The sequence below is a fragment of the Protopterus annectens genome, chromosome 10.part0 (assembly GCF_019279795.1).
Source record: "Protopterus annectens isolate FY-2018-M chromosome 10.part0, PAN1.0, whole genome shotgun sequence".
Classification (NCBI taxonomy): domain Eukaryota; kingdom Metazoa; phylum Chordata; order Ceratodontiformes; family Protopteridae; genus Protopterus; species Protopterus annectens.
In genome coordinates, this window is record NC_056744.1 from 287,548,205 (window position 1) to 287,565,267 (window position 17,063).

General features: G+C 38.8%; 1 protein-coding gene across 1 annotated transcript in view; it reads right to left on the reverse strand.

Moving 5' to 3' along the window:
• The window catches only part of LOC122814129 (polycystin-1-like), a 1,441,736-nt gene that overhangs the window by 300,986 nt on the left and 1,123,687 nt on the right, over positions 1-17,063 (reverse strand). The window contains 1 exon segment of the mRNA XM_044086744.1: positions 7,464-7,658. Coding sequence (XP_043942679.1) covers positions 7,464-7,658 — 195 coding nt within the window.

Sequence of the window (17,063 nt, forward strand, 5' to 3'; positions counted from 1 at the left end):
CTTGGGAAAAATGTCTTAATAAGACAGGCTTTAACTCACTGGCATGTGTCCTATATTTCTGAAGTCATCAAGCATACTGTTAATTGAGACTTGTCTTCAGTACAATGTTTGTAAAAGTGCTGCAGTTCCAACACAATTAATACCAAAACCTTGGAGAGAATTTTGCTGTGTGAAGGTAGATTTTTGTCAATTACCTTTTGTGTTTCACCTTTTGTTATTTGTGAGTGAGTGTGGATATGTGTTCTGGCTGGGTAGAATCTTATCCATGCAAAACATACTTTAACCCTAGCATAACAAAGTTGTTGAAATAATTGATCCCTAGGTCTGGTACACCCCACTGTGTCCAATCTGAGAAGGGTACACATTTTGCAAGTAGTGTAATTCAGCATTTATGTAAAATCTTGAATGTGACTATGCAGTGGCTCTGCCTTATAGGCCTCAGCCGTCTGGAGTAGTGGAGTATGAGTGATACCATTTACAAGAGGCTAGGAAAGCTACATGAAAAGACAGGCCTTTAAGGACCAGATGCTTTACCTTTAGTGCTATTCAGTATATGTAATGCAATTGGTACTTCTAGAAAATATTCCCCCAACAAAATCATTATGGAACTTCCCACGAGGATGCCAGCTACTCCACTACCCACTAACTTTAAATTGCAATTTATTGTAAACAACTTGTTTCTGTTCTGTAAAGCACACAGTCAGACGTTGCAGCTACCCAACAGCATCCTGACCCTACTTATTGTTATGATGTCAGACCTGGTTATTTGATGTATATTCATTTATTTTCAGTGAAACATTTCCTCAGCCCAAGAGAAAGGGACCATGTTTGGTCCTCTGAACAATGGCTATAGCCTTCCAGGGAATATGGATCCATCTGTGTTTCTCACATCATAAAAATACATACAAGATGGGGGGGGGGAGTCACCATCTCCAGCAACATAAGCCACACCAGATGAGCCCCACCACCCAGAAGTGGATGACAGAGGAACTGCCAGCAGTACCACAACCAAAACTCAACCAACCACTACCTGAGGAGGGGACCAATGACTGAATGCTACATCTGGCATCATACCCATTGGGTCCAGTGCCCTACCATCAGCTTTGGATTCAGCAAATGAATCAGGTGACCAAATCCCACTCATGGAAGTCATCACATTGTGTGACCAGTAGAAATTGTTTTGGAGAAGATCAAATTCATCAGCAAAACTGGTAGTGCCAAAATGTGATTCCAGTCCTGCAATATTACAGGATAGTGTATGTAGGAGGACATGAGTACAAGTAATGCCAATGCTACAGGGCTATTATTATTACATGAGCAGAAATCCTGCATACTGCTGGCTTCCAGGAAATTCATCAGGGAACTGTTAAGTGGGGTATTTTGTCCCCTTAATTAGAAATGCCAAGGAACTACTAAACAGGAATTTGCCCTCATGCTTTAAAACATGCTGCACTTGAAGGTCTTACACATGTGGACTTGGATGATGTCACAAACTGGGCAAACACATGTCCAGCTTATGAAACACTTAAATGTATTTGGGAACAGAAAAAAATGTCTAAGCTATTAGAAGGTCTGAGTAATGCAGTGTTTTAATCCATTAACCGGATTACTATTGCAGTGACTGCAGTGCATACTGTTGTTCTTCAAAATCATATGACATTACATTTTGTACTAGATTTAAAGGATGAGACCTGCTGTCAAGGGGAGGAATACTGTTTCCCCTTTCTAATAAACAATGAGCAAGCTGTTCAAAGTTACCTGGATATAATACATATGCTGGATGGGTTAGCACATACAAAAAAGTCTGATAGCTCTCAGTGGACATGACTAATTAATGTTTTTTTTTTTTTGGATGAATGGTACTTCCCTGATTAGTCTGTTTGCTGTTTTGGTGGAATTCACTGCAGTTTTAATTCTGAATTGCTGTATGGCTTGTCTTGCTCTTGTGGGGAGCAAGGGCTAGAAGAAGCCTATAGACCTCTGTAATATTTGACTTCTGATAAGCAATGAACCTGCGACCTACTTCTCAGGAACCAACTTGGGATTAGTATTACTGTTCCACTTTTGGGAGTGTAGAAGCAAAAAGACATTGATTCCTACCAATAGTAAGACCGGCACTTGTAATAGCCATGGGTACCAATAGGCAAAGTCTGTCTTTTCACTAAATACCAATGGATTAGCTGCCCTCTAAACTAACATCAGAGTATCAGCCATAAATATTTAGGGTCTACTATAGCAGTCTCTCTCTGACCTCCCCATATACTACTAAATCCCCAGTCCACTACTCTGTGACAACATGGCTCATCAGTTTGCTTTTACCCCATATGTGGCTAGTCTGATTGCATTTGGTATTCTAAGGCAGTATAGCAACTGGCTAATACTTTCCAAATGTTCACTGCTCTACCAATTGCTAGTATAAGCTGGGAGAAATGTAAATATTTAAGAACCATATAAACAAACTTCTTGCATCAGTTCACTATTGGCAAGCATCATACCTCCATAGACCATATCAATCCCACCACACTACTAGGCCCATAACTTATGCTGAAGCTGTAAAGAAAAATCTGCCAAAACCTCCTAGAAACAGTCTAAAATACCACATCCTCTAGTACAAAAGGCAACACCTACTCCTTCTCTACTCACACATACTACAGCTCCACCCATCTCATCCAAGAGTTATCAGGAAAGCAGGTTTAGGCCCATAAGGTCCACTAAGTCTGATTTCACATAAAGAAATGTTTTGTTAATAGATGACTTTATAGTTAGGCATACAAACTTCACACTCACCAGACTGGAAAAGAACATGGTGACGTTAAGCTGCTTGACTGGTGCCAGGATTTGTGATGTTAATAATGAACCTAAGGACCCTAAAGCCAGACAAATATGACTGCAATCCAGTGGGGAGTGAATGACATGAGACACTTCACAAGGAAGGACCTGCTGATAAACATGAGGGAACTTACTATGCATGTGTTACAGGCAAGAAAGGCACTGAAGTTAAATATCAAACCAAATATCGTTTTACTATGGACTTGATTGCACATGTACAGCTCTAAAAATAGTTAACTGTTTTCTACACTTTGTTAATATTGATACCATGGAGCAAACTGTATAACTACCCACTAGAGGCTTTGACATCACTGACCTGATACTTTCAAACCTCACCCTCACTTGTATCCAACCCTGCATCTCCACATCCCTGGTTAAATCTGATAAATTACACATCTTCTCTGTCAGGCCAAATTGTACTACCCCATCAACAAATGAGAACATCTTTAGAAACTTTTTAGGGCAAAACTATGTCAGCTTGTAGAAGACATATGTAAAATTCCCAACAATCCCTTGCAAATAGACCCCCATGAGAGGGCTGATATCCAACTTTTATCAGCAGATAAATAGCTGCATAGAAAAGTCAGTAACCATCCAGTCTAAATAAAATGGTAAATTCAGGAAGAAACTTCTCTCCTCGAATTCCTGTATAAATAAATCATATAAGAAAAGGAAACTAATGAAAGGTTGCAAGAAAGTCCCATCTCCATGCTTCAAGACTACACCAAAACATGCAAACAAAGAACTTAAGAGCACCATTAGAAAATACAGGCTACATACCCATAGAGTGGTGCACAGCAACGGTTATTCCGCTCCACAAAGGTGGAGCCACAACAGACCCCAGGAACTATCACCCTATAAGCCTGACTAGCTTGGTCTGCAAGGATATGGAGCGCATCATCATGGAACTCATTAACAGAGACATTGGAAACCTCCAAACACCAGACCCTACCCAGTTTGGCTTTGTTAAGGGCAGATCATGCCTCCTAAACCTGGTGGACTTCTTTGAGACAGTTACCAAAGCTATAGACGAGGGAAAGGTGGAACACACAGGCTACCTAGACCTCGCTAAGGCCTTCGACACCATTCCCCATTCTGGTATTATAGACAAGCTCACCAGCCTGAACATAAACCCCTACGTCACAAGATGGGTTGCCAATTGTCTCATGGAGAGAACCTACATGGTGAAAGTTACTGGAGCTAGGTCTGACTCTAAACCGGTTACAAGTGGCATTCCCCAGGGCTCAGTCCTAGGACCCCTCCTGTTCAGCATATACTTCTCAGAGATACAGGCAAGCACAGGAGGACTATGGCTCACCACGTTCACAGATGACTGCAAACTAGGGGCTATAACTGACTGCCCAGCTGACAAGGGTCTCACTGAGACGATAACTGGTGTCAAAATCATGGCCTCAAGCTAAATGCCAAAAAGTGCATAGTCATCCCCTTTGGAAAAAACAAAGTACCCACAAACTACCACATAGGTGTAATCCCCTAAACACGGAAGACGTAATAAGGGATCTGGGGACCCAAGTAGATAGTAATCACACCTTTGATAATCACATTGCCAAAGTGGTTAGAAAATCCTTCTACGTGGCCCACCTAATCACAAAAGGGTTTGCATCCAGATCAAAAGAGGTCATTGTGCCCCTCTAATCATCACTCATCAGACCCATATTAGAGTATAACGTCCTATTTGGGATGCACCTTACAAGACACCTGCAACAGCTGGAAAGACCACAGAGGTACCTCACCAAGAGGATCAATGGCCTCAAACAGATGCCCTATGCAGCTTGACTGAAGAAACTCCAGTTGTACTCGGTTACATACCACCTACTCAGATGTGATCTCTGCCTGACATACAAGGCGATGTCAAACCCAGAATTGATGGACATGCTCCACCTAATGAAAATCTTATCCCCTCGAGCCACATGCCCTAGGGATCTAAACCTCACCACAACAATAAATAGGACATGCTGGAGGGATAGATTCCTGTCCCAGAGACTTCCCATGCTTTGAAACAAGATCCCAATCTACATTAGGCAGAACTCCTCACTAACACTCTTTAAAAGAAACCTTGACGAGTGCATGGGAAACAGAAAGTTTACCTTGGGGATCACTTTAGTGGCTTTGCTGGACAGAGGCACAGGGAACTAATCTAAGGGGGTGGCGAAAGCCAACACATTCTGGCTAGGCTTAGAAATGCCTTCGGGCAGATAGCCTAGTACCCACCTATGAACCTATGAACCTATAAAGCAGAACATGTACTTAAGATTGCCACAGACACCAAAGAAAACTACAAGTCTTTCTTCATCTAAGTCAGAAAAGTAAGGAATATTGTCCAACAATGCACCAAGCTCTTCCATAATATCACACACTCTGATCCCAAGAATATAGCCAATATATTAGCAGACAAATTAAGTGCTGACCCCATATACCCACATTGTTTCCCCCACTATCCCTGAAAATGTGATTTCCTTCTGAAATCACATTGGAACAAATCTTAGATTCCTTGTCAAAGTTTAAAAATAACATGCCCATGTGACCAGAAAACCTAATATGCTGCATTCTCATCAGCACCAGGTATGCGCTATCCAAGCTTTTACAAAAACTGTTAAGCCATTGTCTATTGACAGGCTTTGTGCCTAATACCTGGAGAACAGCCACCTCCCTACACAAAGGTGACCCATCTACAGATCTAGGTAATTATTGGTAGATCATCCTTGTCAGCCTTATATGCAAAGCCATGGAATCTTTCCAAAGCAGAACTCATTTATGCAGACACAGGCAAGTTCACTAAGCTAAACCCTACTTAGTTTGATTTTATGATGGGCAGGTCCTGATTCCTGAACTTACAAAGCTTGTTAAAATGTTACAGAAGCCATGGTCAGTGGTCACTGTGTACAAACTACATATCTTGACCGTGCCAACGCCTTTGATGATAATCCTCAGGGATTAAACAAACTTAATGTAACCCCCTTCCATATTCCACTAGACTGCAAACTGGCTAACCAACAGATTCCAGGTTGTAAAATGTGTTTGTACAATCTCTGAATGTAAAATTGTAATGACTGGGGTGCCATAGGATCCATTCTGAGCCCCTTCCTATTTGGCATCAATTTTGCAGACAGCCAAGTCAATATTTCAGAAATGTGGTTGACCAAGTTTGTTGATGACTGCATGCTGGGTACTGCTATCTGCTCATCCGCTAATACTAAGCATCTCCAGAAAGGGTTTGATATACACATGTCTGATGTACTGAAAATGGACTCACGTTAAATGCAAAAAAAAAGTGTAATATAGTAACATTTGGCAGAAAGCCCCCCCCCAAAAAAAAACAAAAAAGCTGTTCCCACCTTATATGTTATAAATGGTACTCTTCTTCACACAGAGGCTGTCATTACAGATCTGGGTACATAGTCAGGAAATCCTTCTATCTGTCCCAGTTAATTACAAAGAGGAAATTTTCAAGAGCCAAAGACGTCATCCTACCCCTGCATTCTTCCTTTATCAGACCCATCATCAAATACAGTGCATAATTTGGTATATAGAAATCCAAGCATATCACTCAACTGTAAAGGCCCCAAAGATTTCTATCCAAGAAAATTAAAGGCCTTAACTTCTACTATCTCAAAAGATTAGAGATTGTTCCTTATACTCAGTAGCATACCAGCTGTTCTGAAGTGATCTGTGTCTAGCTTTTTGAACAATAAAAGACTCAATACTATTTCTTTACAAAACCAGTGCCTTTACCATTATCAGCAGTAGGGACCTAAATATGCAACAAAGGATAAGCACCACTCATTTGATGGATAGGCTCCTAATACAATGTATTCGTAGCCTATGGAATAAGTTGTCAGTACAGGTCAAAAAGGTACTACTTTGGATACCTTTACGCTTAGTCTTGACGACTGGATGAGTGGACATATATTTACACCAGGGGTATCATGTAAGGCCCTGCTCAGTTTGGGAGGTAAGCAGTATTAAGTTGTTGACAATGGTGGCACAAACTTTTAAGTTTGCCTGCTTAAACATTATAAGGCTAGGCATCTTATGCTTCCCATGATCATTTGTCTGATATTATTCCTATGTTCCTATATTCCTATGTCCTAACAAATAATGCATACCCCACACTCTTGGATGTCATTACATATTCATGATATTATGAAGAATATTAAGATTACACTAAATTCTAGTTACATGAGGGACAAGGGTCCTATTAATCTACTTGTATCTTGTTTGATGGATCACTCCAATGAGGCAGTGTACTGTGCCGCCTTAACCATTTGTTATTCAGTTCCTCAAATGAGAGGGTATTATGTCACCTCTCTGTAATATTTGCTTTGCAGAACTATTTTTCCTCTGGAGTGAGTTAGTTAATGAAAGCCAACATAACTGATAGTCAGATCAGCAATTAAGGACACAGTCTTGATGGAAATGTGATAACATGCATCTATATGAATTATAAAAATAACTTCAGGTAAGGAGGCAGTTGAAAATCATCTAAGCAAACACTAACACCATTTGACCAAAACACATCACCCTCACCCACTAGACCATTACTTCTATCCAGTGCAGTTTCCTTACACACACATGCTCTGCTGGGACACATTTTTCTAGAGGGATTTGTTTACCTTCATTAGTGATCGTAATGTTCTCACTTTCCGTGCTTCCTCCTTGGCCTGTAACAAACCATATCCATAGGGTGCTCGTACCTTCCTGATCCTTTCAACTGTTTTCTTAACTAGAGGTTCCTCAATAAGACCATCATCTTCCTCTGGGCTCACTGGCTTAGTAACCAGTGCAGCAAATATAGCTTCCAAAAGTACCTGTGAAAAAATGATTATGTAAGTGATGCAGCAGAAGCAGTACACGGACAGACTTACATGTTTGTGGCATATATTGCATCATCTATTGGCAATTATATATAACATAACTGAGCATCATTGGCAGAAATAAGATCTTAGACCTAAAGTGAAAAAGAAATAAGGATATCATTATATCTCTTTCACAAAGCCACGGTGGTACAGCAGTAGCATTGTTGCCTCACAGCAAGATGTTCTCCTGTTCGATTCTCGGCTGGAGTGCCTTTTGTGTGGAGTCTGTATGTCCTCCCCACGGTCGAGTGGCCTCCGAAAGACATGCGTGAATGGGCGTGCCTTCGCTGAAGGTTGGGCATCAGGCTGGCAACTCAGCACCATAAAAATCGACTGCTAATCATTAGCAGACCGGAGTTCAGCTGTGGAGACCAATAACTGGGAAAAGCCAAAAAGGCAAACAAACAATTATATCTCTTTCACCTGTGATGTCATGACTCTGTGAGGCAGCAAAATATTATTTTACATACTTTTTATAACTTTAACATTCTTATTAGCTCTGTCTTGAATCATGGTTAAACAGATTAAAAAAAATAAAGTTGACTCAGGAATGACCAGGCAATACAGTATGTAGAGTAAAAACTTTCTTTATTCCATATGTCTGTGTATTTTTTTTGGAAACTACAGTTTTTACTTTTTTTGACTTGAGACTTTGTTATTGCTGGTATTTATCTTTGTTTATCGTTTTATTCAAATTAAAAGAAATGGCATGAATGCTTTACTCAAGCTGACTTAAGTAGCTTCTTTTTGTTATCAGCCGATTATATTTCCCATGCTGCATTCTCTTTGCTTGTCTTCCACTTTTCTTCCCGCTCTCCTTGCAGTCACATTTCTGCTCCCTACAGCAATCACATTTTATAGCCGATTGCAATAGGATAAGGCAGCTTTAAACAACTTTTAAAATCATGGAGAAGAGCCTGACTATAGGAAGGACTATGGCAAGTCTGTCATACATTCTCCTAAACATGATTAACTTGTATATAGCGTGTATTTATTTATTTATTTTTATTCAGGTCATTTTGTTTATTCTCACATTGAATTCCTGCATTATTTTGTACCATTCTGCTTTGGCTCTACCACATTTCTCACTCCTTTCTCACTCCTTGTGCCCTTATTTCTGTTATTCAGTCTAACACAAGTTCATGCTTGTAGTCCCCCCCCCCCCCCCAAAATAAAATGATGTTTCCTGGTTTAAACACTGGAGTAACTTTCGGCTGCAATAAGCAGGTAATGTAGTCTCGACTTTCCTCATGTACACATTAATACAAACCTTGCCTTCATATGTGCTTCTCTCTGAAGATCAAAGACTTCGATAAGCGCTTTCCTGGTTGAGCCTTGCCAGAGGGAACTGCACAAAGGAAGACACTTTTGGCGGATTCTACAGATCCTTAGACTCTGCAAATTTAAAATAGCTGTCACACTGTAAGCAGCTCCATATCAAAAGGATTCAGTTGCCTCCACTGAAAAAATACTTTTCCTGACTGGAAAATGCAGCATTCTGTAAAGATCTTTGCTTGAGTTAATAAATGCTAACTCCTCTTCTTGCCTCAGAACAAAAACTATGCTTCCTTCAAGTAACACAAATGTGTTCCTGTCTAAGAAAAGATATGAAACTCTAGAAAAGCTTCAGGAAGTTCTTGTGAATGAAACTGCTTCATCCTGCTGGTTCAGGTGCTGGGCACCTACTTGTGATGCTGGTTTCCTGGGATCAACAAGTTTCTTTGGAATTTGGATGCTGAACTTGGAAAATAAAAATGAACAACTAATAGTCAGCTCACCTAACTAAGTTAGAAGGCATGGAATTCTTAGGCAGTGTACTATGTTCTACTAAGGTTAAGAAGCAATAAAAACAATGTGTGTGTTTGTGTGTGTGTGCGCATGCGTGTGTGTGTGTGTGTGTGTGTGTGTGTGTGTGTGTGTGTGTGTGTGTTTGTGCGCACTAGCTTGCGCATGTGCATGTGTGTGAGTGCATTGAGGTGTGGGGAAGACTTCTCAGAGTTTCACATATGAGAGTGCAAAGACACTAGAACACACACGTGATGTAATACATTTTAATGGACCAGAATACGTTTTACAATTAATCAGCCTTTTGAGGTGGCATGAGCAGTTCACCAAGAGCTATTAATAACATATATGAAAGTAGAAGGGTGGGCTTGTGGGCTCCCACCAAAACAACTTAAAAGCAGTTAAAGCAAGTTACTGTATTCACAGTATTTTTTTTAACTCAGGTTTGTTTTTCAGAGGTGTTGGATTTGTAATCATAAGTCTTATGCTTATGACAAGATATTGATTATCTTTCTAGGTTATTAGTACTCTTAACAAGGAAGAGCCAATATGTTTGGCTGTGTGTCAGACATTATGAGTTTTGCTACTACTGCATGTTTGGGTGCTGAAGAGACAAACTGGGAGTGTAGAAATTATGATATTCAGATATGCACGTATATAATTATCCTGAGTATAATAATTCTAAATACAGTGACTGACCTCTTCACTGCAACAGCTAAGTATCTTCATAATATTTTGTTAATGTTTACCAGGCAGAGTAAAATACTGTACTAGTAACACAGACTCTTCCTTTCAGTAAATGTATCTGCAAAAAGCATCAGAAGAGAAGAAAAGAAAAGAAAAGCACCCCAAACAACATGATGGCTTATTCTGCATAAATACAAGTTGTTGTTTGTCTTTTGTCTTTTTCCCGGTAAGGGGTCGCCACAGCGGAACTCCAGTCCGCTAATGATTGGCAGTAGATTTTTATGAAACACCGAGGTGCAAGCTCGATGCCCAACCTTCAACGAAGGCACAGCCATTTACGCACGCATGTCTTTTTAACGCTACCCTACCGCGGGGAGCACATGCAGACTCCACACAGAAGGCACTCCCAAGCCACGCCGAGAATCGAATGGGAGAACCACTTGCTGTGAGGTAACAACGCTACCGCTGTACCACCGCGGCATTCTATTCTGCATAAATACAAGTAAGATAAATTTTTATTTACTTTTCTGACAGAATTGCTTGCAAACTTGATTACTTTTACTGTCTGTAATTTATTTATATTTATTTATTTATTTATTGACTGGGAAAGTCCACTGGGTGAGAAACTGCCGTACCACGGCGGCATTCTATTCTACATAAATACAAGTAAGATAACAAATTTTTATTTACTTTTCTGACAGAACTGCTTGCAAACTTGATTACGTTTACTGTCTGTAATTTATTTATATTTATTTATTGACTGGGAAAGTCCACTGGGTGAGAAACACATTTTCAGTGGAGGCCCAGGGAGAAAAGCGCCATATACACTAAAATATATAACAGATAAAATTTAAAGCTCCATTTACAGTAAAGCCTATAAAAGATAGATACAGTTTACATTATTTGAGTATGATTTTATATAATTTGAGTAGTAGTAATAAGCAAAAATAAGTAAAAATATACAGTCAAGTTAAGTGTAGGCATTAGATATTCACTTAGTGGAAATCTATTCATCATTATACTCTGATAGGAGAGAGGATAGAAACAAAGTTATCTATTTTAATGTAAAAATTATTGTAGAAGTATAGAGTAATAAAAGTTAGCAGTTTAAGGTTGCTAGTTAAGAATAAATTCCACTTGTATAACAGAGGCCTAGGAATAATTCTAAGGTGGAATTAGATTTGGGCCACATATACAAGTTTGATTTTCAAGAAAGTGGTGTTTTAAGGTATATTTGAAGGTTTTTAATGAATTACATAATGTAATGGGGGGTGTAGGTTATTCTATAATTTTGTTATGGAGTAAGAATAGAAACTTTGTCCTGCTCTCCTCTTGGGTTTGGACACATGTAAAAGTTGTTTGTTTGAAGACTGAAGTGTCCTAAAGGGGATATAAAGCTAGATGGAGTCTATATAATATGCTTGAAGAGACCTTTCTTCGAACATTTAATCATTGACACCTAAAGAGCGAATGCCCTAAAGCGCAAATGGCCACATCTGGGGCCGTACACAAAAAACACAAACTTTAAAACCATAATCAATTGGGGGGCTTTGCCCCCCACACCACCCCTAACTAAATATACCAACTCTGAGATCGCTCTGCATTGAGGAACAGGGCAATTCCCGATAACAGCCAACTTAATTTTTCCCGAGGAAAAAGTTCAAGGACGTGGCCATTCGTGCTTTGGAACGCTCGCTCTTTAGGTGTCGATGATTATATATTCGAAGAAAAGTCTCTTTGAGCATATAATATAGACCCCGCTAGATTATATGTGAGAGTGTGTGGCAGTTCTCTGGGTTATATATTAGTTTGTGAGCAGTGGTGAGCTGCAGGTAATGGGGGAAATTGAGCCACTTTGATGTGTCAATGGCCTGACAATGGTGTGTGCAGTATGGTAGGCCACAGGCAAATTTAGTAATTTTGTAATAGCATGATTATAATTTATTGCTCAGGGATGCATGCAGGTTTGTGAAAATGTGGGAGCCATAAAGGAGGGAAGGGGGCAAGAGAGTGGTAACTGATTTTGTTCTAGTGGGAATATCTATATACACTTTATGTCTCTAGAGCTTACTTAATTTGAAATGTGATTTTTTTATTATTATATTGAGTATATGTTGTTCAAAGTATAGTTTTCATCTATAGTAATGCCTGGTAATTTTGCAGTATCTTCTATTTCAGTTTTGTTTTGGGAGAAAATTTTAAAATCTTGTGGGGAGGTTTGGATGAATATATCCGTTATTTTTTATTTATTTTTTTGTTTAGAAGTAATTGTGCTGAATATAACCATGTTTCTATTTTTGAAAAAGTATTTTGTGCTATTTTTAGGAGGTCTTAGAAATTACTGGAAGAAGAAATGATGGTAGAATCATCATCATATTGGATAAGTGAGGTCTGAAGATAGACTGTGTGGAGATTATTTATGAATATGTTAAAAAGTAAGGGACCCAGAATGGAGCCTTGGGGAACTCCTATTTTATTTACCAGAAAGTCAGACTGATCGTTTTGCCATTTTACAGATTGTTGTCTATTGTCCAGATAAGTGGTAAACTAGGTCAGGATTTGTTTGGAGCATCCTAGTGTTGCCAGTTGTGGTATTAATTTAGTATGTGACACTGTGTCAAAAGCTTTGGACAGGTCTAGTAGAACTACAGTTGTTAAAAGACTAGCATCCAAAGCTCTATTCACAGTGTCAGTAAAGGAGAGTAAGGCTGTGGTTGTACTATCTGCAGGTTGAAAACCATGTTGAGTATGGGAGAGAAGACTGTTATCGGTGAGGTGTTTTAGAAGTTGGGTGTGCACACACTTTTCTAGAATTTTGGATACAGGTGAAAGAATAGTGACTGGTCAATAGTTAGTTAAAGCACTGGTAATGCCTCCTTTATGTAATAGGGTAATTATGAATTTTTTATCAGATATGTGGGACTGTGGCTTCAGAGCTAGACAGGTTAATTAGAATGCTGATAGGATATGCTATTGCTTCTGCACTCAGTTTCAAATATTCAGAGGAGGGCTATCTGCAGGACGGGGCATGGTCATAATTTAGAGAGTAGTTTAAACATCTGAGATGTTGGTACTGGTTGTAGTGAGAATTTCAGCATTTCTGGGAGATTGGTATTGTTATCTTTACTGAGTGAGGGGTCCCGGCTAGGTTTATCCTGATAGTGATTTGAGGTAGTATCCTTGTTGTTAGGTCATCTATTTTTTGTTGGTGGTGGCTCTTTCACAAGTTTAAGGATGCTATCGATGAAGTGAAAATTGAACATTTGTGCTATTTGTTTTGGGTTTTTGTCTGGGAATGGTGATGGGGTTTGTATGGTTCCTCGGTTAAGGATAGAAGAAACACATTTCCAAAATTTTTGGGGTAGTTTTTTTTTTTTGGTTGGATAGTTGTCTAAAATACATTTTTTGCCACTTTTTATTAGTTTTTTTTTTTTGCTGTATTATGAAGTTGTTTAAAGGTAATTTCATTCTCTAGATTTTTGTTTTTACACCATTCCTTCCAGGCCCTGTCCCTTGAAATAAGAATTTGTTTGGTAGGTTTTGTAAACCTAGGTGCATGATTGAATTTTGTTCTTTTATACCTAATGAGGGCTAGAGTATTTAGGGTATCCAGAAAGACCTTACTAAAATGATTTACAGCTTCTTCTAGGGGTGGCATTTTAAGTGGGTTCCAGTTTTGGACCTTAAGAGAATTTATTAGTGGTGTTTGGGAGAAGTTGGTTAAGTTTCTTGATGTTCTACAAGTGTGGGGTTTAGGAATTTGTGTATAGCTTCTATTGGTATATACAGGTGAGTGGTCACTCAGAATGTTTGGGAGGGTACCAGTATTATAGTATTCATGAGCATTTGATACAAGGATCCAGTCCATTGTGGATTCTGGTTGATTGTTTTGTATTCTAGTAGGGTTTGTAACAAGTTGGGGATATTTATATAGACTGATACTGTTATCAGGAGTGTTTGAAGTTAGGTTTTGGCAATTAATATTAGTATCACCATTATGATAGTTTCTTGAGTTATATTATGAGTGGTCCAGGATAAGAAGTCATAGAGCAAGGGTATACTGTGGCCGGGGGAATATAGAATACTGCTATAAGTAATTGTTTAGTTTTGTTTATTTGCAATGATGGTAAAAGGGATTCAATGTTTCCAAATGTTGGGACAGGTTTAAGATAGGAAGTAATGGTTAAACAATTGCGGAAGATCAAGGCTACACTGCCACCTTTCTTATTTGATCTGTCACGGTGAAGGATTTTGTAACCAGGTTGTACAATTTCAGTATCTGATATTTGTGGTTTGAGCTATGGTTCAGTAACACCTATAACATCTGGTGAGTATCGAGCGAGCCAGGCTTAAAATTATTTTATCTTATTGCGGATACTTTGTATGATGATAGCTAGAGCAAAGGGAGGGGTTATTATTTACACTTGTTGAAAGGGCAGGGCCAGAATTTGGATGAATTCCATAACTATGAGACAATATCAGTTGATTTTTAAGGTGTTTAAAGTAGACTTTAGAGGGAGACTCAGGTACAATAGGGAGTGTTATTTTGAAGTTAATATTGTTTGTAATAATTTTGAATCTAGCAGTACATATACTGTTACATTTATATAGGGAATGTGAGATACTTGAGAAGCTAGTACACTTGGGTTCTAGTGATATATTCTGAGTGGGGGGAGTTGTGGATAGTGTGATGTGTATATTTTGAGAAGTGGTGGCATGGGATAATACGATAAGAACAGTAGTGTACGTGAAGGTAAGTAGAAGTAATAAAATGGTGTTGGTCATTTTGTAGGACAAGGTGTGTTAGATATGTGAATGAGGTAAGTTAATATTAATGAGGTATGTAAAGATAAGATGAAGTGTGAATACTATTGGTTGAAATATGTTAATGAATGGGTGTGGTTATTGTTTCTACTCTTTAATGTCCTTAAATGGGTATTCAAAGCTGTTCCACTTGGATGCACCATTGCTATAACCTACCACATTGTGTTCACTAAATCTAGTAAAAAGAGCAGTAAACCAAAGATAGTTGGAATAGTAGTGACAATGATAGCCTGTTTTCTGTGTTAAAACTGGTTTTATTGCTGTATTTGCTTTAACTTTTGAAAAAAAAAAATCCTATTCCTTCTACTCGTTTCTCACCTTTCTAGAACTAGTAAAGTCCGGTTTTCAGATTTTGCTGAATTCTGGGCTGTTTGCAAGTTCCTGTGTTGCCCAGACTTTTCTAAGATAGAGGGAAGCTTCTTTGTTCATCAGTGAGAGTGGTGAGCTTTGAAACAACCTATATGTCACTGGAGGAGTGGTTTCAGCTCTGAAAATGTAGTTTTATTGGCCATTTTGGGCTATTTCTATCCCTTTCATCTTTCTGTTTAAAAACCCATATTTGCGCAGTTTGTGAGCTTGTATTACCTCAGAAAGAGCCTGCCTGGCTGTCCTGCAGAGTCCTACAGCAGTAGAGAGAGAGAAAATGAGACTTTGAGTGGTTTACATACCTCTGTTTTGCTTTTTATTGCTTGTTTTTGCTAGCCGCATTATTCCGACCACTGTTTTATTAACCTTGTTACTTATCTGAACTGTTTTTGAAATCAAATACTGTTTGCACTTTAAATTATAATTTTTTAAGTGTTATTCATCTGTTTAACTGTAAAGGGCTACACGCTCAATTGTAATAGCCTGTTTTATGTATTAAAAGTGGTTTTATTGCTGTATTTTCTTTAACTTTTGAAAAAAACAAACAAAAAAAAAAACATAACAAAAAATCCTATCCCTCTACTAGTTTCCTGCCTTTCTAGAACTAGTAAAGTCCGGTTTTCAGATTTTGCTGAATTCTGGGCTGTTTGTAAGTTCTTCTGTTGCCCAGATCTTTCTAAGATAGAGGGAAGCTTCTCTGTTCATCAGTGAGAGTGGTGAGCTTTGGAACAGACTATCTGTCACTGGAGGAGTGGTTTCAGCTCAGAAAATGTAGTTTTATTGGCCATTTTGGGCTATTTCTATCCCTTTCATCTTTCTGTTTAAAAACCCGTGTTTGCGCAGTTTTTGCACTTGCATTACCTCAGCAAGAGCCTGCCTGGGTGTCCTGCAGAGTCCTACAGCGGCAGAGAGAGAAAAGGAGACTTTGAGTGGTTTAAGTACCTCTGTTTTGCTTTTTATTGCTTGTTTTTCTAGCCACATTATTTTGACTGCTGTTTTATTAACTTTGCTATTTATCTGAACCATTTTTGAAATCAAATACTGTTTGCACTTTAAATTATCGTTTTTTAGGTGTTATTTGTCTGTTTAACTGTAAAGGACTACCCACTCAAGTGTGATAGCCTGTTTTATGTGTTAAAAGTGTTTTTATTGCTGTATTTGCTTTAACTTTTGAATAAAAAAAAAAATTCTATCCCTCTACTCGTTTCCCACCTTTCTAGAACTAGTAAAGTCTGGTTTATAGATTCTGTTGAATTCTGGGCTGTTTGTAAGTGCCTGTGTTGCCCAGGCCTTTCTAAGATAGATGGAAGGTTCTCTGTTCATCAGTGAGAGTGGTGAGCTTTGGAACAGCCTATCTATCACTGGAGGAGTGGTTTCAGCTCAGAAACTTAAGTTTTATCGGTCATTTTGGGCTATTTCCATATCTTTCATCTTTCTGTTTAAAAAGCCATGTTTGCATGGTTTTGCGCATCGTGCAGTGCTGTTTAGGGTTAAACTATTTTCGGTGCCATAAAGTCTGCTCTTCAATTTTTCCCTTAGAACGAGCCAGTTTCTTAGTTTTAGCACTTGAATTGGCTTCTTCAAGCCCAGCAGTTGCGCAGAACTTGCTGTAAGCACTAATTAGCTACAAATTACTACAGCACATAACCTTCCTCATTACCTTGAGGAAAGCACTTCTTGTTTATTCTTCAGACT